General features: G+C 44.5%; 1 protein-coding gene across 4 annotated transcripts in view; it reads left to right on the top strand.

The window, feature by feature from the left end:
* The first annotated feature begins 224 nt into the window (after nt 1-224).
* RELN (reelin) overlaps nt 225-25776 on the top strand; it is a 351649-nt gene continuing 326097 nt past the window's right edge. For all 4 annotated transcript variants that reach the window (XM_081957930.1, XM_081957928.1, XM_081957927.1 and 1 more), the window contains exon 1: nt 225-624. In XM_081957930.1, the coding sequence (XP_081814056.1) occupies nt 375-624 (250 nt within the window). In that variant the 5' untranslated portion in view covers nt 225-374. The remainder of the gene's footprint in view (nt 625-25776) is intronic.

The following is a 25776-nucleotide window of genomic DNA, read 5'->3' as shown; positions in this document are numbered from 1 at the left end:
CTTCCTCCTCTTTCTTCCTCCACCTCCTCTTTCTTCTTCCTCCTCTTCTTCCTCTTCTTCCCTTTGCTTCCTTCTCCTCTTTCCTCTTCCTCCTCTTTGTTTCCTCCTCCTCCCCCCTCCCTCCCTCCTCCTCCTCCTCCTCTCCCTCCTCCCCCCTCCTCCTCTCCCTCCGCGGGGCGGGAAAGGAGCGAGTCGGGGGGCGTCTCCGGCGGCTGCCAAACTTCGCCGCTGCTGCTGCTGCTGTTCTCCTCCCGCGGCCGGCAGCGGCGACAGCAGCAACTTCCTCTCCCCTGGCCCGCCTTGGCGCGGCTGCCCCATCCCGAGCGAGCCTGGATGAGCGGCTGGCCGGTGCGCGGCGGCGGCGGCGGTGGAGCATGGCGCTGGAGCGGAGCTGGTCGGCCCAGCCGGTCCGGATTTGTCCTCCCCGGCTTCCTCTGGTTCTGCTGGTGCTGCTGGTGATGCTCTCGGCTGCCGCCCGGGCCGCTTACCCTCGCTTCTCGCCCTTCTTCTTCCTCTGCACCCATCACGGGGAGTTGGAAGGGGACGGCCAGCAAGGCGAGGTGCTCATCTCCCTCCACTTGGGGGGAAACCCCACTTTCTACGTGCCGGGACAGGAATATCACGGTAAGGTTTAAAAAAAAAATTTTTTTTAAAAGCCCCGTTTATTATAGGGGTGCGAAGGTCTCGTGTGACTCCAGTCCCATCATCCCCGATCAGGGCGGGGGGGGGGCTGGGGGCGTTGGGGATCACCAGATTGGGGGGGAGGGTCTTTTCGTGGGAAGGGTGGACGCGTGTTTGGTCCGTCGTCGACTCCGAGGAGATTCCCCGGCTCAATCTGATGCCCCGATGGAACTCCGAGTCCCATCATCCCCGATCAATGCGATTGAGCGGGTGGGGAGAATAGGAGATCACTAGATTGGGGGGGGGGGAAGGGTCTTTTCGTGGGAAGGGTGGACGCGTGTTTGGTCCGTCGTCGACTCCGAGGAGATTCCCAGGCTGAATCTGATGTCCGCCAGCCGGTCCCGATGGACTCCATCATCCCATCATCCACGACCAGCGCGGTTTGTGGGATGCGGGGATGGAGGAGAAGGAGATCACCAGATTGGGGAAAGGGTCTTTTTGTGGGACTCATGTTTGTCTCGCCGTCGACTTCGAGGACACCGCCGGCTCAATCTGATGCCCCGATGGAACTCCGAGTCCCATCATCCCCAATCAATGCGATTTACAGGGGGGGGGGGGGATAGGAAATCACCAGACTGGGGAAAAGCTTTTTCTGTGGTTGGGGTTTGGCGCGCGTGTCGGTGGTTTTGATGGGGCGCCTGGGGTGGGCGGGCTTTGCCCTCTGGTTTTTGTAGTCCGGTCAAGACCGGGAGGCGAAACTGGGAAAGTTTAGAGTGGCATTTCGGATGGAGATTCTCCCGTCATCCAGGTCTCAAAAGGTTGCCTTTTCCCTCCCTCCCTTTTCTCACTTGTCTTTCCCCTTTTCCTCCCCATCGGGTCTTACTCTTTGCTTTTGCATTTTTGCATTTTATTCTACGACCTAATGCATCCCAAAGGCTGCCTTTCCCCGAAAGCAAGCGGACTTTTAAACTCTCCCATGGAGGCACAGATGCCTGCGGAATTAGCAGCCGAGACTACTGGTTTAACAAACGCCTTCAAGGAAAGGAAGAGGGGGGGGGGAGTCCAGTTGCTTTTGGGGGCAAAAAAAGCACCTTTGAGGTCCCCTTGTATTCTCGCACTTAAAATACTTCTCTCCGGCTCTCCCCGTCCCGTTGGGTGGGACCGGAGCGTGTCGTCTATGGAGGGACAAGTCCCTTCGCCAGCCATCCCCCTAACCCAAACCTCAGAAAGCTTAAGAAATAGCGCTTTCCGCCCCCAAAGTTGAAGATCTCCGCTTTGCTCCAATTGGGGGTCTCGGAAGCGCGGAGATCTGGAATAACAACAACAAACAAACAACAACAGCGTTCCCGTCCGTTTAAGAGAATCATTTCTCCTTTCTTTAGAGCAGTGTTTCTCAACCTTGGTGACTTTAAGTCCTGTGGACTTCAACTCCCAGAATCCCCCAGCAGTGGCTGGGGGATTCTGGGAGTTGAAGTCCACAGGACTTAAAGTCACCAAGGTTGAGAAACACTGCTTTAGAGGTTTTCAAATAACGCTGTGCTTGTAGATGTAGAAGATACTTGGTTGATACCTAGGACGCTGGCAGCAACCTGTATCAACCATTAGCACCAGTCAATGGCATTTGTGATGCGTTTTTTGAATGTTCAGTTGACTGAGTTTCATGTTGAATGAATAAAGTATAATAATAGCAATAATAATAATAATAGTATACTTGGTTCAGACCTAGGATGCTGGCAGCAACCTGTATCAACCCTCAGCACCAGTCAATGGTGTTGGTGATGCATTTTTTGAATGTTCAGTTGACTTAAGTTTTATGTTGAATGAATGAAGTATATAATAATGAGAGCCTTCCCGTCTGTTTAAGAGAAAAATTCGCCTGTCTTTAGAGGTTTTCCAAATAGTGCTGGGCTTCTAGATGACACAGTGTCAGAAATCGCAACCTGTGGTACCTAATAGATATTTTTTCCTCAGGATTAGGAAGGTAGGGAGGCTTTGGGGCAGTGGTGAAATTCATTTTTTTTTTACTACCAGTTCTGTGGGCATGGATTGGTGGGGATGGCAGGGGAAGAATACTGCAAAATCTCCATTCCCTCCCCACTACTGGGGCCAGAATACTCTGGTATTTGCCGGTTCTCAGAACTACTCAAAATTTCTGCTACCGGTTCTCCAGAACCTGTCAGAACCTGCTGAATTTCACCCCTGCTTTTGAGGGGTGTGTGTGAAAACATTGGAGGACGAAAACTAGGTTTCGATCTCAGTTTGACCATTAACTTCCCTTGGGTGGTCTCAAATGCCCCCTCCCCTAACCCTCAGCCTGAATTACCTGGGGAGGTCATTAGAAGTCAAAACAGAGGTGGGCGGGAGGGGGGAAAGCCACCCAAACATTCTCCGTGGAGAAGAGTGGGACAAATCATCTGAAATAATAGCCTCAGCTTATTAATTCCGTGGTAATTTAGCTGTCGAACCACATGGCGGGCTGTTTATCACCGAAAGAGTTTTAAAGGACTGATTTAAAAAAAAAAAAGAGTTGGAGAATGAACTCCGAAGACGACAAATATGCACGCTTGGGAATTGCCTTCTCTTAAAAGCTGTGTGTAGATTCCCGGGGTAAAAAACCACTCTGCACATTGTGTTATTGTGTAAGGAGATACATATTAAAGGGAGAAAGGGATGAGCTACCCCATCCTGAGCCATCAAAGAGAGGAAGGGATGAAATTTCTAGTTAGTAAAAGGAGGATACAGACAGGGACGCGGTGGCTCAGTGGCTAAGATGCTGAGCTTGTCGACCAGAAGGTCAGCGGTTCGAATCCCCTAGTGCCCGCCTAACGGAGTGAGCTCCCGTGACTTGCCCCAGCTTCTGCCAACCTAGCAGTTCAAAAGCACGTAAAGATGCAAGTAGAAAAATAGGAACCACCTTTGGCAGGAAGGTAAAAGCATTTGTGCACCTTCGGTGTTTAGTCATGCCAGCCACATGACCACAGAGACATCTCCAGACAGCGAGATGAGCATCGCCCCCTAGAGTCAGGAATGACTAGCATATATGTGTAAGGGAAACCTTTACCCTTTGCCTGTTAGGATAGATACAGGTGCTCCTGGCTGCTTTCTTAAGACAGTGGTGACTTAATGAGGACTTCAAGAAATGTTCAGATGGTGGGAATCAAACACACACACACACACACACACACACACACGTGTTGGCATTGCCTGTAGGTGTTTGCTGCTTGTTTTAACTGTGACGTAAAACAAAAATGACTGGTTATGGGTGGGATTTATGTGCCGCTTGGCGTCCCAAAGGCAAGGAGATCCTTGGGGGCTGTGACTTGTATAATGAATTGAATATCATGCCATGAAATGACTATCAGTAGACCAGGGTAAATTTTATCTTTTTCCTTCCAAGCTAAAGTATAAAAGCTAGCCAGTTTGAGGGCTGTATGGTGCTCTCTGAGCTTGGTTGTTGATGTTAGTTCCGAAGTCGTGTCCGACCCATCACAACCCCATGGACCACGTTCCTCCAAGCCTTCCTGTCCTCTACCATCCTCCGGAGTCCATTTACGCTCACACCGACTACTTCAGTGACTCCATCCAGCCACCTCCTTCTCTGCTGTCCCCTTCTTCTTTTGCCCTCCATCTTTCCCAGCATGAGGCTCTTCTCCAGGGAGTCCTTCTTCCTTCTCATGAGGTGGCCAAAAGATTTGAGTTTCCTCTTCAGGATCTGGCCTTCTAAAGAGCAGTTGGGGTTGATCTCCTCTAGGATTGACCGGTTTGATCACCTTGCAGTCCAAAGGACTTGCAGGAGTCTTCTCCAGCACCAGAGTTCAAAGGCCTCCATTCTTTGGCGCTCAGCCTTCCTTATGGTCCAACCTTCACAGCCAACCATTGCAACTGGGAAAACCACAGCCTTGACTAGATGCACTTTTGTTGGCAGGGCGATGTCTCTGCTTTTTAGGATGCTGTCTAGATTTGCCATAGCTTTCCTCCCCAGGAGCAAGCGTCTTTTAATTTCTTGGCTGCAGTCCCCATCTGTGGTGATCTTGGAGCCCAGGAAAATAAAACCTCGGTAGTTGCCGACATTGATGATGTTTCCCGGTTTGGGCCGCGAAATGTCTGCAAGAAAACCACCAAAGCTCAGAGAGCAGCAAGGATATCATATCAACCCTGAGCTACAAATGTTCTCCTTTATTGGTACCAGCTGGTTCGGTCGATAGCTTCCTCACACAATAACAGTTCTTCAGAAGAAACTCTGCTTTAGGAAAAGGATGCGAAAGTTAAGCCTGACGCTCAAGATATGGAGGAGAGATGTGAAGGCTCTCTTGGGTGGCCTTTGGGACACCTTCCTTTTCCTGAAGAGATAATTGCCTTTTGGCTTGGAAACAACTCCCCCCCCCCTCCAGAGTTGAGTAGTGCCATTTACAGGCCACCCAATAACTTCCAGAAGAGTGATCAACCACTATGACACCAGTCCCACCCACTCTCCTGGCCGCCACTATGATTGAGCTTTGTCATTCTGGCTGACCTCAAGAAAGAGAATTGATTTGACAATACATGCTGAAAATGGGGCTCTAAAGTGGGCCCAGTGAACCGATTCACTTTTATTGCAAGATCCCACATTGTCTGTGCTTCCCCTTTCATATTTAAATGGAAAGGCTCCATTAGGTTGAAGTGAACTTCTCTTGGTGAAGGGATTTCTTTTTGTGGAGCGGCAAAAACTAATTCCTTCCATAAGGCCGCGTTTAATCGTGCCGTTCTTTTCTCCTGTTATCAATTCCTTCTTTCATAAGGTAAAGGTTCCCATCACGCATATGTGCTAGTCGTTCCCGACTCTAGGGGGAGGCACTCATCTCCATTACAAAACCAAAGAGCCGGCGCTGTCCGAAGATGTTCTCCAATGTCATGTGGCCGGCATGACTAAATGCTGAAGGCGCACGGAATGCTGTTCCCTTCCCGCCAACGGTGGTTCCTATTTTTCTACTTGCATTTTTACGTGCTTTCAAACTGCTAGGTTGGCAGAAGCTGGGACAAGTAACGGGAGCTCACTCTGTTATGCTGCGCTAGGGATTCGAACCGCCGAACTGCTGACCTTTCTGATCAACAAACTGAGTGTCTTAGCCACTGAGCCACCGCGGCCCTCTTTTATTTATTTTATTTTCATACATAAGGCCATGAAAAACAGCTTGCATTTGTCCTATCCTTCTTTTCTCCTGTTATCAATTTCTTCTTTCATACCAGCTTGCAATTATTCTCTGTCTCTCCATCAGCGTGCAAACTGTTCAGTACTTCAGGAGTTGAATATCTCCCCGGCCGCTGAAGCCAACTGATTTCCAAAAAGCTAAGCAGGGTTGAAACTGGTTACTCGTTGGATGGGAGACCAAACTCTTAGCTTGGAAGCTTGTGGGGAAAAATGCTGTAAAAGAAGACAATGGCTACTTCAAAGTTCCTAGAGAAAAAAAATTCACGGGTGTGTCCTGATTTTAACACTAGGAGTGAAACTCAACTTGATGGACTCTCAAGATTTGAATTGTTGAGCATTGTCACTGAGTAGCAGCTGCTATAGAACAGGGGTCCCCAACCCCCAGTCTGTGGACCAGCACCGGACTATGACATACTTGAAACTGGGCAACATAAAAAATAGTGAAGCTCTATCCACCGGATGCAGCCAGCATGGGAAACCCTAACCCTTCCAGTTTCTATTTCTATTTCTATTTCTATTTCTATTTCTATTTCTATTTCTATTTCTATTTCTATTTCTATTTCTATTTCTATTTTATTCTATTTCTATTTCTATTTCTATTTCTATTTCTATTTCTATTTCTATTTCTATTTTATTCTATTTCTATTTCTATTTCTATTTCTATTTCTATTCTATTCTATTCTATTCTATTCTATTCTATTCTATTCTATTCTATTCTATTCTATTCTATTCTATTCTATTTTATTCTACTTCTATTTCTACTCTACTCTACTCTACTCTACTCTACTCCCTATTCTATTCTATTCTTATTCTATTCTATTCTATTCTATTCTATTCTATTCTATTCTATTCTATTCTATTCTATTCTATTCTATTCTATTCTATTCTATTCTATTCTATTCTATTCTATTCTATTCTATTCTATTCTATTTCTATTTCTATTTTATTCTATTTCTATTTCTATTCTACTCTATTCTACTCTACTCTACTCTACTCTACTCTACTCTACTCCCTATTCTATTCTATTCTTTTTCTATTCTATTTTTCTACTCTATTCTACTTTATTCTACTCTACTCCCTATTCTATTCTATTCTAAATTATTTTTTTCTTATTCTATTCTATTCTATTCTCATTCTATTCTCATTCTGTTCTATTCTACTCTACTCCTTATTCTATACTATTCTTTTTTTCTATTCTATTTTTATTCTACTCTACTCCCTATTCTATTCTATTCTATTCTATTCTATTCTATTCTATTCTATTCTATTCTATTCTATTCTATTCTATTCTATTATATTATATTATATTCTATTCTTACTATTTTTTCTTATTTAATTCTATTCTATTCTCATTCTACTCTATTTCCATTCTATTCCATTCTACTCTACTCTACTACTTATTCTATTCTATTCTTACTATTTTTCTTATTCTATTCTATTCTCATTCTATTCTATTTTCTATTATATTCTACTCTACTCTACTCCCTATTCTATTCTATTTCTATTCTTCTCTAATCTACTTTACTCTACTCCAATTATGATGGTCAAAGCACATTCCAATGTCTCCGGCAATATCCTCTGACACACTTACAGAAAAATAAGAATCTTTGCTTCGTTTTCTAAATGTCATGGGAGTAGATCCACGGTGCAGCTCTTGAGGCCAAAGAGAAGGGCCATCTTTAGAGGAGCTTTTCCTACAGATCTTAATATACAAAAAAAATCATAATGAAACATGTTATTCCTCTTTTCTTTGGAGGTTTCATCACCTGCATAACCCATTACCCTCATACAGTATAGGTGTCTATCCCCAAACCTATCATAACGTATTGCAATGAAGTGACTTCCCTGTAAATCTTTATTTTCACATTGTGGAAATCACCCCCTCTGGCACACCTTAAATATCTCATTTATATACATACTACGTTTTTCAGTCCAGCACCTCCATTTGATAAAGGAAGAGTACTTAGTATGAGGATTCAAGTTCACTGTGCATTCATTTCCTAAATAGGCTCTCTCCCTCTGTCTCTCTGTCTGTCTGTCTTTCTCTCTCTCACACACACACACACATACACACACACACACACACACAGACACCTTAAATCCAAGAAGCAGAAAGAGGTGATAGAAATGCCTGTCTTTGGGAACAAAGAGGAAGAAAGGAGTAGAAGAATAAAGAAGATTAAGTTACCATTGGTTCAGTTAACTTCTTCCGCTATTTTCTTGCTCTCAAAGTTTGTGACCAAACAGTTTCAATGTGTTACGTCTTTATTAAACCGCCACCTATTGCTTCCTTACATTTTCGAAGAAAACCGCAGGCTCAAAAATCTTGCTCTGCACTACAGTCACATACAGGAAAGGCTAATCCTATAAATGTGGCAGGAGAAACTGTAGGCCTATCACGCGAAAACGAAACACAGAGAGACTAAACTGATAATTACGGTGGGGCGGCGGCGGCGGCGGGGGGATGTTGGATACTAAGCAAGACTTCCTTGCATTGGTAAGATAACTTTTGTTTTTTTAATCACACCACGTGTGTTGTTCGTTCGTGTTCAGGGCCACGAAAGATAGAATTGTATTTCTTGATGAACTGTAGATTAGCTAGCTTTATCACACAACATGTGTTGCGGGTTAGGCTGGAAGTGGTAGTACTGCATCTCTTCATGGGTTGAGCTTCAGCTGTTTAGAACTGATATGTAGCTCTGAGGTTCTTTTGTTTGGGATCATTTACATTGGTACCTTCCTTAAGCCAGCTTTATTTTAAATGGATCCGTCTTGTGAATTTCAGAAACACAGTCCCCGAGATTTACATTTTTTTTTAATCTTTCAAATTATTTTGCCCAGGCGTAGAAATAGCAAGTAATAAATTCAGTTAGGGGGTGGTTGTTGATGGGGTTTTTTTTTTTTTTTTGCATCATCGTATATCATGAAATGAAAGATAGATTTTATCTCGTTGAGGGATCTGAAATCTCTCTTACTCAACTAAAGTGGAGAGAGTAAACTATATTATACAAACCCTTCTCCGATTAATATAGATGGCAAAGGAAATGGACTTAAAACATTTGGAATATATGCACCCCAGTCCTAAAAATAGCAATAGCAATAGCATATACCGATTCATACTGCTTTTACAGCCCTCTCTAAGCGGTTTACAGAGTCAGCCAGTGGTGGGATTCAACTTTTTTAAACTACCAGTTCTGTGGGCATGGCATAGTGGTGAAGAAACTCATCTCCACTCAGAAGGTTGAGTCCCAGACAGTGGCAGAGGTTTCTCTATCTAGGTGTATTATGGAATATAGGAACTGACACAGAATTCCGGGATCAAACAGAAAAGGTTTATTGCGCAATGTTCAGTGGCTACACAGAGGAGCAACAGACTGAACTCCGAAGGATTCTAAAACATGTATTTTTGTACATACTTTTGACATCTTATGACTACGTTTCCTGCCTAAGTTTCCTGTCTTCAATTCTGCAGTTTGGCTAGGTGTTATTTCCTTTAGATGAAGCTTCCTCCTGCAAACCCTTAATCTCCTCACTAAAGTTTTCCTCTTACAGAACTCTTAACATTATAAAGACAGTTACATATATTTAAGATTCAGTGACGTGCGGTCAGTAGAGGCAAGGGAGGCAGGGCCTCACCTCTCTTCATGGAATAATAGTATATAATATTATATACTATATATATATAATATTATATACATCCGTCTGGCCGCGCCTGGGAGGTGCGGAGGCAGAAATGTTGTCGGCGCCTCCGGATGACGAACCAGTCGCTTGCTTTCGTCATCGGGAGGCCGACAACATTTCTGCCTCAGCGTCTCCCGGGCGTGGATGGATGAAGGTAGCCAGAATGGCGCCGAAGCAGTCCGGCGAGCGAGCGAGCGAGGCAGCGAGATCTTCGGTCACTCGTCCACCGGACTGCCTCGGCGCCATTCTGGCTACCTTCGTCCATCCGCGCCCGGGAGATGCGGAAGCAGTCCGGTGGACGAGTGACCGAAGATCTCGCTGCCTCGCTCGCTGCCTCGCTCGCTCGCCGGACTGCTTCGGCGCCATTCTGGCTACCTTCGTCCATCCGCGCCCGGGAGACGCGGAGGCAGAAATGTTATCGGCCTCCCGATGACGAAAGCAAGCGACTGGTTCATCATCTGGAGGCGCCGACAACATTTCTGCCTCTGCGTCTCCCGGGCGCGGATGGACGAAGGTAGCCAGAATGGTGCCGAAGCAGTCCGGCGAGCGAGCGAGCGAGGCAGCGAGCGAGGCAGCGAGATCTTCGGTCACTCGTCCACCGGACTGCTTCCGCATCTCCCGGGCGCGGATGGACGAAGGTAGCCAGAATGGCGCCGAAGCAGTCCGGCGAGCGTGCGAGCGACGCAGCCTGATCTTCGGTCGCTTCCAGAGCCGGAGCGGGATGGAGGAGCCACCGCTTGGAAGTGAGTCGCGCGGACAGAGCTTTGGGGCTGAGGAGAGAGGCAGGGACGGAGGGAGTGGGGGGAGAGGAGCCGCCCCCCTCACCCCCCAGGCAATGGGGAAAGCTTTCCCGAAATGGGGGGAGGTGTCGTGGGAAATAAAAAGGGCGCGCGCTGGGGGGGGGACGAAGGAGGCTTTGGCGTGCCTTAGAGGCGGGCGGGCAAGCAATGAAAGGAGCAGCGAGGGCGGGCGGTGGCTGCAGGCGGCACGGCTTGAGCGGGGTGAAAGGGACTGGTGCCGGTGGAGGAAGTAATGCTACGCCGCGGTCCCCTTAATGTTCACTCAGGAAGGCGGAGAACGAGACCACGTGGTCTGCACACGTGGTCTGCACACGTGGTTCCATTCCCCGCCTTCCTGATGACGTCACCAGCCTCCCCAGCCATAACCCTCACCGCACGTCACTGTTAAGATTCCTATTATCCCATATTATTCCATTCCATCTTAGGTGAGAAGAGAAAATATCTGCTGCCAATTCCGCCTAGGCGTCAGGAAGGGCATTCGGCCAGTAAATGCTCAGCTCCCTCCAGTCGCCCCGACTCTAAGCCGAATTTAGGGATTACATGGTCAGAAAAAGGGAGTTTAGTTTGAAGCAAAGCTGGCCACCTTTCGATTGTCAATGGTTTAACATGGGGACCATGAATGTGGTAGGCCACATTCTATATCTAGGTAGATTGCGTTTGTGTCATGCATGAAGAATAGAATAACAGCGTTGGAAGAAACCTTGTAGGTCATCTACCTCAACCCCTCACCCAAACAGGAGACCTTACCTACAACATTTCTGACAGGTGGCAGTCCAGTCTCTTCTGGAGAGTCAAGACCACACAATAAGTTCCACTTAAGTTGATTTATTACTCATGTCTATATGCAAAAATCTACTGTACTAAATTGGTACTCAATAAGAGTTCATAGAATTCGGTTCTACTTAGACCATTTGTGGAAATGTCATGATTCCAGGCTGATTCCTCTCTTGATTCCACCCTGGGCTCTGCCTGTCCTTCTCCTACAGTTTGGGTTTTAATTGTGATATGTTGTTATAGAGTTCAGGTAAAAGTCTTTTATTTTTATTTCACACCCACTAAATAGTAGGAAAATCTGCCCCTGGTTTCCACTTTAGCAACGACTCTGTAAACTGTTTGCTGAATAGGCCCCTTGAGCTGTGGGTTACCCACTCCTCTTATAAATTTTTCAGTTGGCATAGATAGAAGAATTACGCACTGCTGGGTTTGCTATTTGGGGCAACCACTGATTTTGATCAAAGAAAACAATTCCAATGCAGACTCAAACTTACCTGGAAAAGCATTTGTTACAGAAGCGATGGGGAAGAATTAGCCTGAGCAAAGATTAACTTTCGGATAGATTGAGAAGTGTAATTTGCACTCAGAGAAATTTAATCAGGGAAGTATCAGAAGGCAATGACTGTATTTGAACTTCATAAATAACCAAAGGACCAAAAAAAAAAAAAAACATTCAGCAAACAAGGAAGTGACAAGATAGTTTTTTTGTGGCCCTCCAGCAGCCAGTGGAGCTGGCAGCAGAGGAGGACAGTGAAGAGGTTGGGGAGGAACATGGGCCAGTCCTGGAGTTGGGGAAGGCTTGGGTGAGGGCTCTGTGTCAGAGGCAGAGAGGAGGCCAGGGCCGTATGCCAGTTATCAGCTGCCTTCGGAGTCAGACATCAGTGGGGCAGAAGAACAGCTGGAGCCTGTTCCCAGCTGAGGGCAGCTGATAACTGTGAAAATGCACAGAGCTGCCAGAAGAAAAGAACAACTAAGAAATCAGGGTCGATTTGTGAGCAAAGCCACAGGTGGACGATGAATGGCTCCTCCCAGAGGAAATAAAAGAGGAGTGAAAGGGGAGTCAGCTTTTGCAGGAAACAATTCGTTCATTCGTTTCAGGAGTGTGAATATCTGTCTGTGAATCTCAGAGACTCTGTGCCAGGTCTTTCCTTGCACAGCACTGCGTTTGGAAAATATTTACATGGCAGCTTTCCAAGCTGGATAAGGTCTGTGGTCATAACTTCACCTTTGAAAGTCTGTTTGCCAGGCTTTTGCTGAATGTGAATGAGAGGAATTCACATTCGTTTAATAAAAGGGCTTTTCTCGGGACCAGGGATCTCCTTCGTGCTCTTTGGGGAAGCCTAGGTCAGAACAGAGTTTTAGGGAAGCTGGGTGATATTTTAGGGCTAACTTAGGATACGTATGGGGATAGATGGATGCATGAATTGATAGATGTAGACTGAAAGGGAACACTCAAAAATGGAAACATCCACAGAGGGCAATTAAACACAGTTTCCCATCCGTTGCCCTCCCTGATTCGAACCTGGTAGTAAGTCTAACTTCGTTTTTCTTTTGGCCAAATGTGCCAACCATGTTTAGTCAATGCATACAGTAGATGAAGAGTCCCATCAGCAACAAGCTTCTTGGGCTCTTCGACTCTCCCTAACCTGTTGTATTAGGAACAGGACCTGGTTTAGCATGGCTTCCTCTGGACTTCCCTCCACAAGGGGGGGGTCTTCCCTTTACCCCCACACTCCTTGTCCATCTGATGGGTTTATTGTTGAAGTCCAGCTTCTCTCGCCGTTCTGCCTCGTCTCGAGCACGGCGTGGTCTAGTGGGGCAGCTGGCCATAGCTCCAGCTTCCCCCAGCTCACTGCCCTGGTTGGACATTGGATCAGGGGTGGGCTTCAAATGTTTTAGCAACGGGCTCTCTGCCCAGTTACTGGGTGGATGTGGTCATGGTGAGTGTGGCCTAATCAGTCTCCTGTACCACAGTGGGGGTGTTTTTGCCCTTCCCGGGCTCCGGGAGCTTTTCTTGAGCCTCCGGGATGACAAAAACAGCCTCCCTGTTCTCCAGAGGGTTTTCTTGAGCTTTCGGGAGGGTGAAAATAGGTTTCCCCGGGCTCTGGAGGCCCTCTGGAGTTGGAAACAGACCATTTCTGGACTTCCAGAACTTCAGGGAGTCCCATTTTTCACCCTCCCCAGGCTCTGGAGGCTTTCCTTGAGCCCCTGGGAGGACGGAAATGGCCTCCCCCAGGCTCCGGAGGCCAGAAATGGGCCCTTTTCCGGCCTTCTGGAATTTCCGGGAGGCCTGATTTTTGCCTTCCCTGAGCCTCTGCATGGGCCCTGTACTTACCTGGCATCCCAAATGGGCCGCGTGGAGACTCCTGGGAAGGGAGGGGCAGGGTCGGTGGGGCCAGCCAGGGTGGGATTTGCGAGTTTGCTGAACTGGGCAGATCCTTAGCTAGAGGATCGCCCAAGCCCATGCGAACCCACAGCAGCCCACCCCTGCATTGGATGCCTGGTCCCCACAGTAGACTGTAGACATCTCTGGGTTGACCGTAAAAGCAGATCTTGCCTAATGTCCAACCATGAGAAGTTGGCATGGTGAAATGTAAGTTATGAAATTAAGACTACCTCCTAAAATAGTAACGAAGGGATTTATAAACTGAAGTCAAACATATGCCTTGGTGAATTAAACCATACTCTACATACTCTTCCAATTAAAAATACATTATTGGTAAGCACAAGCCACATAGAATTGAAAGATTCAAGTGAGGGACTGTGAAAATACCAATTTCAGGATCCAATGTGGTTGTTCACCAGGATCAGAGGTCTAGTCTTCCAAGCTTCTGGATTCATGCTGAAACTTCCCTCTAGCAGAGTGCATGCTTTGAGGTATTCTATGCATAATATTTATGTGGTGTCTGGTTGTGTGTGGCTCTTTTTTGATTAGAGTGTTGATGACTGGGTATTAAATTGTTGGCTGTTGTTTCCTTGTGCTGCCACATTCTGGGCTCCTAAATATGTGATAAGCTGGTAGTAAATCAGCACCCCTATTGACTGACAAGGGAAGCGTTTCCTTCAATTGTTTCCCTGGCTGTTTTTGTACCTGCTCGTCCAACAATCTTAGTTAGCTGCGAAATTAAACAAACGTCTCTGTTCATTGCAATGTTGAAATTTTAATTTTCGTTGAGACTAGCTGTCCCGGTAAAAATGAAGAATAATATGTGGAAGTTAAACGAAGACGAAAATTAACTATGAAACCCAACCAATTCAAAGACATCTTTTAGGACTAAGGGGTTGAGTGAAGTGAAGAGCTCTGCTGGTAGATGTTAAATGTTTAGAGTAGGGGTGTCAAACTCAATTTCATTGAGGGCCGCATTAGGGTTGTGTTTGACCTGGGGGTTGGGGGGCTGGGGGGATATGACCATGATGGGCGTGGCCAGCTTGACGTCACTTGTGTTGGGGGTGCCTGTGGTGACCCAAGTGCTCTACCTGTGAAAATGGGCTCCCGAGCTCCGTTTTTGCTGGCAGAGGCACCACAGGCCATTCCTTCATATTTCCAGGGCAGCCCCGCAGGCCATATCTAAGCACCCTGTGGGCCGGATCCAGCCCCTGGGCCTTGAGTTTGATAGCAATAGAATAGCGGTTAGACTTATATATCACTTCATAGTGCTTTGCAGTCCTCTCTAAGCGGTTTAGAGTCGATATATTGGCTCCAACAATCTGGGTCCTCATTTTACCAAAGTCGGAACGATGGAAGTCTGAGTCAACCTTGAGCCTGGTCAAGATCGAACTGCTGAGAGCGGGCAGAGTCGGCCTGCAATACTGTATTCTAACCACTGTGCCACCAGGAAGGAGAATGAAAAATGGAACAAGAGAGGAAGGAAAGAAAGAAGGAAAGAAGGAAGTAGTAGCAATAGCACTTAGACATATACCACTTCACAGTGCTTTAAAGCCCCCTCTAAGCTGTTTACAGAGTCAGCTTCTTACCCCCAACAATCTGGGTCCTCATTTTACTCGGAAGGATGGAAGGTTGACACATCCTTGAGCTGGTGAGATTTGAACTGCTGAACTGCAGCTAGCAGTCAGCTGAAGTAGCCTACAGTACTGCACTCTAACCACTGTTCCACCTTGGCTCTTGATATCCCTGGTTTAGAGTGATTGGATTTGGCATCATCAACAAAAGTAGGGATTGCTTGAAAAAAAAAAGCTGTAAAGTTTGGGAATTAGGATAGCACACAGAAAAAAGCTTGTCTATTGCGAAGAATGGCATCTCGGAGACCTGTGCAGGCTTGTCTCTTGCTGTTGGCCAACATTTAGCAGAAAAGGGAAGAAAGGAAAAGAAAGATGCATTCTAGAGAAGACACGTCTTGTTGAATATTTTGAGGACTAGGCGACATCCAGGAAAGCAGTAGATTAGAGGCCTTCCTGGGGGCTTACCGTCTTTTCAGGTTTCTCTGGGAAAGATTGGGAAACCTCAAGAATGCTCAACTTGTAGACTTCAAAGGTGGGCCCGTGCCAAATGGAACTAGCAACAGGAACAAACACTGGAGATTGTTCTGCCAGGATTTAACTCATCACAACAGAAAGCACACCTGTCACAACGAGGGGCGGGAGGACAAAAGATCAGGACACATTCAGGAAATACATTTGCAATCTTAGGTATTCAGCAATGTGTGCACATCCAGTTAAGGGTCCTTCCCTTCCCTCCCCAATCATTTAAAACTATTTTTTTTGTTCCAAATTTTTGTTATTTTATCAAAACACAAAGAAAAATGGAAATAGCAGGACTGTAGGGCAGGAAAGAGGGACACGGTGGATCAGCAACAAAGCCTGTCAATCAGAAATTCGGCAGTTCGGCTGTTCGAATCCCTGGAGCCGCATAACAGAATGAGCTCCCGTGACTTGTCCCAGCTTCTGCCAACCTAGCAGTTCGAAAGCACGTAAAAAATGCAAGTAGAAAAATAGGGACCATCTTTGGTGGGAAGGTATCAGCATTCTGTGCGCCTTCGGCATTTAGTCATGCCGGCTACATGACCATGGAGACGTCTTCGGACAGCGCTGGCTCTTCGGCTTTGAAAGAGAGATGAGCGCCGCCCCGTACAGTTGGGAATGACTAGCACATAATGTGTGAGGGGAACTTTTACCCTTTTTTTCCCCAAATTTTTTTATTGTTTTAATTAAACAAAAACACAAAAAAAGAATCATCCTTCATTACATCTTGTAGAAAGCGTGTCGCTTGGTTACAAATAGATTTCGTGCGTTACTACCACAATCATTATTTATACTTCCTTCATATTGAATTGTACAATTTAAATCAAAAATCTTTATGGATTTTACTATCAATGTACCACCATTCTCATTTAACTAGAATTATTTAAACGTGCTTTTATCTGATATGTATTTAAAGACACAACCACCTACTGGCATTCATTAACTATTCCAATAAATCTCTAATAGTTACTCTCTTATAACTTATTCTAAAAAAAAATCAATTAATAAACATTATCCATTAGCATTTCCTTATTATTATTATTATAAGGGAACCTTTACCTTTTTATGTACAAGTTGTTTCTATAACAATAAATCTATCAACGTTTCATTTCCCCCCCCACCTCAAGCACAAAGTCCAAGAGCAATCAATTTAGCCATCTTTGCTAATTCTATCAGAAAAACTGAAAAAACTATATTTTAACATGTCTTAAGATACTAAATTAATAAGACAAGGCATATTTTTCTGGTTCTTGGGGGCTAATAACCTTCCTGAGCAACTTACTTTTAAATCCAAAGATCACATTTTAAGCCCAGTTTTTTCCACCATTGACACAACATGAGAAATTGGCACAACATTATCAAACAAAGGAAGCATTTTTAGAAAATCCACTCTTCTGATGTAACCGTAACTGGACAGTAGTGTGCCTACCTGCTAATAAGAGAAATATGTAATATCCTGTTTCCCCACCCCCTTGTCTACAAATCTTTGCTGTTAATGTATGCAAATATTCATGATTATAATATGCAGAGGAACAGTAGCTGTGAGACTGAATTATATTCCTGACTTAAAGCAATCCACATCATGGAGTAAAATAGGTAAAGGTTCCCCTTGCACATATGTGGTAGCCGTTCCCGACTCTAGGGGGCGGTGCTCATCTCCGTTTCAAAGCCAAAGAGCCAGCGCTGTCCGAAGACGTCTCCGTGGTCATGTGGCCAGCATGACTCAACACCCAAGGCGCACGGAACGCTGTTACCTTTCCACCAAAAGTGGTTCCTATTTTTCTACTTGCATTTTTTACATGCTTTCGAACTGCTAGGTTGGCGGAAGCCAAGTAACAGGACCTCACTCTATTACGCGGCACTAGGGATTCGAACCGCTAAACTGCCAACCTTTCTGATCGACAAGCTCAGCATCTCAGCCACTGAGCCATTGCATCCCATGTTATAAATGATATATAGATGTAAATCTGTCCTTTGATTAAGCAGGGACACTTCACCTTTATCTACATCACTTCGTTTCTCTTCATCCAACCCATGACTAATATCAAACCCTGTTGTAGGATTTAAACCCAGCTTTCTGCCATTTTGACCTTTGATTATTTTTAGCCACAGGTGGAAGGATGTTGACTCAATTCCAGATTTTTTTTACTTAAAAAAAAGTGTACCATATTTTTTGGAGTATAAGACGCACCTTTCCCCCCCAAAAAAGAGGGTGAAAAGTGGGTGCATCTTATATACTGAATGCAGCATTTTTTGGCCTCCCAAAACCCCACCCGTTCACAAAAATGGATGTGCCAAAAGTTTAGGAGGCCTGCAAAGTGCTCCTGGGGGCTAGATAGGAAAAACGAGTGAAAAACGGGCTGATTTTTGCTCGTTTTTGCCTCCCCCACCCAGCTCCCAGGAGCACTCTACAAGCCTCCTAAAGGCTATGGATGCCCTTTTTTTTGGCAAAAAATGGGCCTGTTTTCATGAAAAATTGGTTGTTTTTTGCAAAGGATTCGGGAGGTCTGCAGAGTGCAAAAACTTTTTTTTTTAAATCTACCTCTTCAAAATCTTGGTGCGTCTTAGACTCTGGTGCGTCTTATAGTCCAAAAATACAGTAGATCTAGAATACCCAATTTTGAAGGTCTTTTGAGACTTACTTTCCAGGGTTGTTGCTTACTCAAAGTGTTGAGAAACCCATCACAGGCATCTTTGAATGAACTAGGCCACCAGATGAAATGTTTGCAGCTCCTGATATGACAACATGCATGCAATGTAAGTTGTATTAAATTAGCTGAGAGTAAAGAGAAGGTGAATCCTGGCCAAAGAATATCAATTTTGCCTTCCCTGCAAAAGAGACTTGCCCCAATTTTGACAGCTGCTCTTCGCAGAAGACTTACTGTTTTTCCCACAACGTCAGAGGCCGTAGCACATTAGCAGAGCCTCTGATTTGGACGGAGCAGATCCCAAGTGTGAATAACTTGGAAAGATCCAACGCCAAAGGCTTGAAGAAACCTAGCGAGCAATGAATCTTGCATGTCAGGAAGCAAGCGACCAGGCTTGTAGCCCCCTCTGCATTTACAAATTTGATCATAAATTTAATTCTTCTCAAAGGAAGTGTGGAAAGACTTAAGGACGTGACTTTAGCTCCGGCCAGAGGTAGTATTCAGCCAGTTCGGACTGGCTCACCCGAACCGGTAGTGGAAATCATCACCCGCCCTGGCTCTATGCCGTCCTATTTAGGCACGTTTTCAAGCTGTGTGCATGTGTGCAAGCCGCGTGTGTGATCAAAGTGCATGCGCGGAAGGCCCAGCGCATGCATGGATGGGGTGGACATGCGCATGCTCACATTTGCGAACTGGTAGGGAAAGTAAGCGAACACTACCCATGGCTCCGGTGCATTTTCTTTTTATTCCTAAATACTTTTCTTTTAACATCACTCTGATTCTGACATGGCTGGACTAGCTGAAATTCTCTTCTGAATCAATCTGTGTCCTTGCCTGAAAATTGCTTTAGAGCCCCGAATAAGCTGGTCTAAGCACACCGAATTTGGTAATGCCCAAATAAATGTTAAAATAAGCCTTGTCCTCCTGTTCTGACCTAGGCTTCCGAAGAGCATGAAGCCTACTCCGATAAAACCTCTTTTATTTAGGTTAAAGCGAAGTCCTCTCCAGCAAAGTCCTGGCAAACAGTCTTCCAAGAGATTTCACAACTGTAGACCTTTATCAGGCTTGGAGAGCTGCCAGGCCGATATCTTCCAAACTCCATGCTGTAGCAGCAATTACTTGGCAAGAAGTCAGGAACAGATCTTCACCTGAATGAATTGAACTAATGGTCTCCTGCAAACTCCACTCCCCTGTCGCTCCTCTTTTATTTCCTCTGGGAGGGGCCATTCACCATCCACCTATGACTTTACTCCCGAGTCGGCCCTTGTTCCTTAACTGTTTCCTTCTCCCGGCAGCTCTGTGCATGCTCACATCGGGAACAGGCTCCAGCTGTTCTTCTGCCCCACTGATCTCTGACTCCGAAGGCAGCTGATAACTGTCTGATAATTGGCCCTGGCACCATCTCTGCCTCCAACACAGAGCCCTCATCAGAGCCTTCCCCAGACTCCAGAAGTGGCCCATGTTCCTCCCCAACCTCCTCACTGTCTGAGTCTGCCACCGGTTCCTCTGGTGGGTCACAATACCTCTTTGGATAACACTAGTCCTTAAATTTTCTTAGCTATTAAGATTTCTTTCAGTTTGTGGCTTACTGGAAATTTGGCACTAGCAAAATATTCTTGGAGACAGATGTCCGCCTGAAGGCAAATTTGGAACCCCATTCTGCTTCATTTGAAATGGTATGCAGGATCGTGTCTGGGGGAAAGTATCCCAGCAGAGTGTTTGGGACATCTCATGTTTGGTAAGAGAAGGTTCTAGAAAAAAGAGAGTCTGACCATGGCAACTGTAAGATTTGTGGACTTCAACTTCCAGAATTTCCCAGCCAGTCATGGGGAAGGAGTGGCAAAGCCTGAGGGCAGAGTCAAGAGAGGTATCAGCCTAGAGTTGCAACATAGTCACAAAGGGACTAATTCCAACCCCTCTTGAATTCCATGAACTAGCGCCAAAATAATGCTAGCCATTAGTTGACTAGATTCCTGCACATATTGCATGAGCAATAAATCAGTTTGTTTGGAACCTAACATTTGTTAGATCTTTTGCACCTAACAAGTATCCTGAAAACATCAGAACTAAGAAATGGGTAGAGCTTCAACTCACTCGTGACTCTTTTTAACTATTTACTTCCATCCTGTCTTATTATTTTACAAATATCTCAAGGCAACAACCATATCCAACAAACCTCTTCCTCTTATTTTCTCCACAATAACAATGACAACAACAACCCTGTGAGGTGGGTTGGGCTAAGAGTGAGTGAATGGCCCAAGATCATCCAGCTAGCTTTCATAACTGCGGCGGGACTAGAACTCATGGTTTCCCAATTTGTAGCCTGATAACTTCACCACTACAGGGACACGTTGGCTTAGTGGCTAAGACGCTGAGCTTGTCGATCAGAAAGGTCGTCAGTTCGCCGGTTCGAATCCCTAGTGCCGCGTAACAGAGTGAGCTCCCATTACTTGTCCCAACTTCTAGCAGTTCGAAAGCATGTAAAAAATGCAAGTAGAAAAAATAGGAACCATTTTTGGTGGGAAGGTAACAGTGTTCCATGCACCTTCGGCATTTAGTCATGCCAGCCACATGACCACAGAGAAGTCTTCAGACAGCGCTGGCTCTTTGGCTTTGAAACAGACATGAGCACTGCCCCCTAGAGTTGGGAACGACTAGCACATATGTGTGGGGGGAAACTTTACCTTTAACTTCACCACTAACCCAAAGTGTAACTCCACACTCTGTGGAGTTGAACAAGATTTATGATTCCAGGAAAGCTTCCTTCATTTCATAATTTCACATTTTCCAGATTTAAAAAAAAATAACACTTTGGCTCTGATGATGTTTTGTATATTTGCACTTTTACTTTATTGAGTCTAAGCTAGGTTGGTAAATGGGAGATTTCCCTAACTTTCCCCTTTCCATTTTAAAAGAAAGATGAGGGGGACTCCACTGCGTTATATAAAGCAGGAAAAGCAAAAACCATTTTGCCTCCAGGAATGATATGTGTGCAATTAGTGATGTCTTTGTCCCTTTTGGAAATTCTTCCTATCTTTCTGTAAACATTTCCTGCTTGTACTTGTTTAAGGGAAATGTTCACTGTTTGTTGAACTTTGCTGTTGTTTTTGTGATTCCGTTTTCTCTCATTTATGCCAAATCTCACAGGCCCTTATTTGATATCAGATTGCCTTATCACTGCAACTCCAGAAAGCATTTAAACTCTCTTGATCTAATTATGGAACCATAATGTTTTCTCCTTCAAATTAAGCTGAGTAGGAAGCAACTGTACTGTATTGTTATCTGCTAAGACATTGGTCTGTCTTTGAGCTTTGGCAGAACAAATACTTACAGTAATTAAACAAGGGAGTTTAAATCGTAGTTAAGAAGAGATGCACGAAGCTATCAAAATATTTGTGCTGATACTATATAATTGCTGGTCTAATGATACAGTTGTTTCAAGCATCTGCTTAAATGAGGCATGTCAGGAGGACTAACATTTTGCATGCCGATTTGCGATGGCAATAGAAGTGAGTTCATGTGTTATTCTTCCATCTGTACTAGTCTATTGTATAATGGAGATTTTTTTTTTTACTACAATGGCCTATTCAGAAATAGCACCCCCCTGAAAAAGTTGCAATGCAGAATGAGGTTCCAGGAAAATTATGTCATTATTTCGCAGCTCAGTCCATCTGGCCCTTTGGCTTTTTTTCATCCGGCGTATTTTTATTAAGATTTTTAGGGAATGAGGTTCTCTCAAGCTGGTTGATTGCTCTTTTCAACGAGTCCTGTTTTAGCAAATGAAGATGGCAACATGTACCAACCCAGCATTCAATTGGGGGAAGGAAATCATTAGTGCATTGGATTAGTTGATATAAACAAGGAGTTTAATTAAGGATGCACATTGGGTCGCTGCCAAAGTAAATCGGATGACACTGAAAGATTGTATGTCTTTCCAATTCTCTCTGAAATGACTAGAACCAAAGGCAGACCATAACTCATTTTGTCATTATTTACTTTTTTAAAATTACTTATGTGGTTGCTGATGGTACACAGGTGACTTTGAGCTGCTGCAAGATTTAACAAACCCAAATCACAGCTTAACTAAATAACCTAGTTGTTGTTGTTGCTGTTGCTGTTGTTGTTCAGTTGTTAAGTTGTGTCTGACTTTTTGCGATCCCATGGACCACAGCACGTCAGGCCCTCCTGTCCTCCACCGTCTCCTGGAGTTTGCCCAAAATCATGTCCATTTTGTTGATGGCCTTATCTAACCATCTTATCCTCTGTTGTCCTCTTCTCTTTTTGCCTTCCATTTTTCCCAACATCAGGGTCTTCTCCAAGCAGTTTCTTCTGTTCTCATTAGGTGGTCAAAGTATTTCAGCATTTGTTTTCCAAAAGACAGTCAGAGTTGATTTCCTTTAGGATCCACTGATTTGATCTCCCCACTCCTCCCTCCCTCTTTTGTTCTTTCTTTCTCTTTCTTTCTTCTTTCTTTCTTTCCTTCCTTCTTTCTTTCTTTCTTTCCTTCTTTCTTTCTTTCTTTCTTTCTTTCATCTTTCTCCCATTCCTTTCCTTCTCTTCCTTTTTCCTTCCCTTTCCTTTCCCTTTCCTCTCCCTTTCCTTTAGTCTTCCTTTTCCTTTCTTCCTTTCCTTTTCCTTTCCTTTTCCTTTCCTCTCCTCTTCCTTTTCCTTTCCTCCTTTCCTTTTCCTTTCACTTTCCTTTTCCTTTTCTTTCTTCTTCCTTTTCCTTTCCTCCTTTCCTTTTCCTTTCCTTTCTTTCCCTTTCATTTTCATTTCCCTTTCCTTTTTCTTTCCTCCTTTCCTTTCCCTTTCCTTCTCTTCCCTTTTCCTTCTCTTCCCTTCCCTTTCCTCTTCCTTTTCCTTTCCTTTCCTCTTTCTTTTCCTTCCCTATTCCCTTCCCCCTTTTCTCCTCCTTTCTTTCCTTCCTACCTTTATTATTTTTACAAATAACTCAAGGCAATGAGCATATCCAACATACGTTCCTCCTATTTTTCACCACCCTGTGAAGTGACTTGGGCTGAGGGAAAGGGACTGGCCCAAAGTCACTGAGCCAGCTTTCATGACTAAGATCAGACTAGAACTCCCAGCTTCCCAGTTTCTTGCCTGGTGCCTTAACCGCTAGATCAAACTGACTCTCCCACCCAGAAAATATGACTACCAAACAATTTCCACAGATGCAAAGCCAAAATATTGATTCTCTGCTTTGAGTTCAATGTGCAAGTGTTCCTCTGTCTTAATCATGAATGCCAGCAAAAGACAAAGACAGATGTTGCAGTAATTTTGTCCTAAGACAGCTATTGTGAGAAGCAGAAACAGATAGTAACTAATCACATTGATTTAGTTTTCCTTTATAATTCGGCTGGAATCATGTAAACCTGGAGTTTTGTTCAGTAACATGTTTGTGGGCTCAGGACCTTACATTTAACACACTGAGTTCATGTATCAAATAGTCTGTGACATTCACATTCATGTGCTCGCCTTGCCTTAGTCCTGATGCATTTTTAAAAAACAAGACTATGTCTCCTCAGACAAATCTGTACACAAGTCTTTACTTCAATCAATCAATCAATCAATCAATCAATCAATCAATCAATCAATCAATCAGGGAAGGGATCTTCAAGGTCTTCTAGTCCAACCCCCAGCTCAAGCAGGCGATCCTATACCAATTCAGACAAGTGACTGTCCAGTCTCTTCTTTAAAACCTCCAGTGATGAAGCACCCACAACTTCTGAAGGCAAGCTGGTTAATTGTTCTCACTGTTAGGAAGTTTTTCCTTAATTCCAGGTTGCTTCTCTCCTTAATTCGTTTCCATCCGTGGTTTCTTGTCCTGTCTTCAGGTGCTTTGGAAAATAAGTTGACACCTCCCCCTCCTTTTTGGCAACCTCTCAAATATTGGAAGACTGCCATCATGCTCTCCTAATCCTTCTGTTAATTAGACTAGCCAGACCCAAATCCAAGCAACTGTTCTTCATACATTTGGCAGGCCTGCAGCCATCTTTTCTTTTGGATCTTTGTCCCTGCCGCAATTTCTATTATTCTGTTATGCATTTTCTATTGTGGGAAAATGGGGGTGGGGGATTGTACGGAGTTAGATACTATGTAGCCATAACAACATTCTTTCTAGAAAGCCAAGGTCATCCTTTGTCTTTGCACCTCTGCACTTGATTGGAACTGGAGGGGTGGAAGCTGCCAGCATGGCAGTGGGAGATTGGACCATGGGATGGACTTGTGGGTGTGGGAACAAGTTCTTGAACTGGGTGGGGAAAACCGGGAAGCTTTCCTATTCAGGTTTTCCCAGATAAACGAACATGGCTCTCTTAATAAATTGGAACTTTGAGCAATACATTGCCTCGGACTCTTGATTTAATTTTGGATGCTATTTGGAATCCTTTAATCATCTTAGTTGCTCTTCTTTGCACTTCCCCCCCACCCCCACACCCCAAAGTCTCAGCATCTTTTCTGCAATGTGGTGACCAAACTTGGATGCACTATTCCAGGCGTGGCCTTACTGAGGCTTTCTAAAGCGGTCCTAATACTTCACGTGATTTCGACTCGGTGCCTCTGTTTATACAACCACGGATTGCATTTGATTGTGTTTGCATTTTGCTACATCATCTTCACAGACATTCCTCATTCGTTTATTAGACATAATTGATTAAGTCTACGCTGTCATGCTCCTTGTAAACTGCTTCTTTACAAACAGGGAACAAGATCAAGGAGACGCAGACTCCATCTCCTTATCTTTCCCCACTTACACAGAGCATCTGTGCTCCCGGTCGCCCTCCCAACAAGGATGTTTGGTTTCAGGCAATTAGATAAGACCTTGCGTTTCGGCTCAAAAGGGAACGTTTAAGCAAGCCTCTTGGTATCTCGGCGCAGCATAGAATGCCCCCCCCTGATAATACTTGCAATAAATTAAAGCTGAATTTTGCCATATTCAAATCTCATAACGGAGCTAGCAATGCATTCCAGCCCCAAAATGTTTGTTTTTTAAAGCAAGCCACAAGATGTACGTGCATGACTCTAATGGGCTTCAAAATGAAAATTAATCAATAGAATTGACTAGAATAGAATTCTTTATTGGCCAAGTGTGATTGGACACACAAGGAATTTGTCTTTGGTGCATATCCTCTCAGTGCACATAAAAAGACAAGATGGAATGGAAGGGAAGAGAAGAGAAGAGAGAAAAGAGGAGAGAAGAGGAGAATGGAATGGAATGAATATAGAATAGAAATAGAATAAGAAAGAATAGAGAACAGAGAATATAATAAATGGAAGGGAAGAGAAGAGAAGAATGGAATGAATATAGAATAGAGTAGAGTAGAGTAGAGTAAAGTAGAGTACAATACAATATACAATACAATACAATACAATAATTTATTGGCTAAGTGTGATTGGACACACAGGGAATTTATGTTTGGTACATATGCTTTCAGTGTACACAAAAAGACAAGATACATTCATCAAGAATCATAAGGTACGGCACTTAATGATAGGCATAGGGTACAAATAAGCAATCAAGAAACAATCCATATCAATATAAATCGTAAGGATGCAAGCAATAAAGTTACAGTCTTGCAGTCAT

The sequence above is a fragment of the Natrix helvetica genome (assembly GCF_964273705.1).
Source record: "Natrix helvetica genome assembly, chromosome: 6".
In the NCBI taxonomy this organism is placed as follows: Eukaryota; Metazoa; Chordata; class Lepidosauria; order Squamata; family Natricidae; genus Natrix; species Natrix helvetica.
This window is presented reverse-complemented; position numbering and strand designations above follow the sequence as displayed.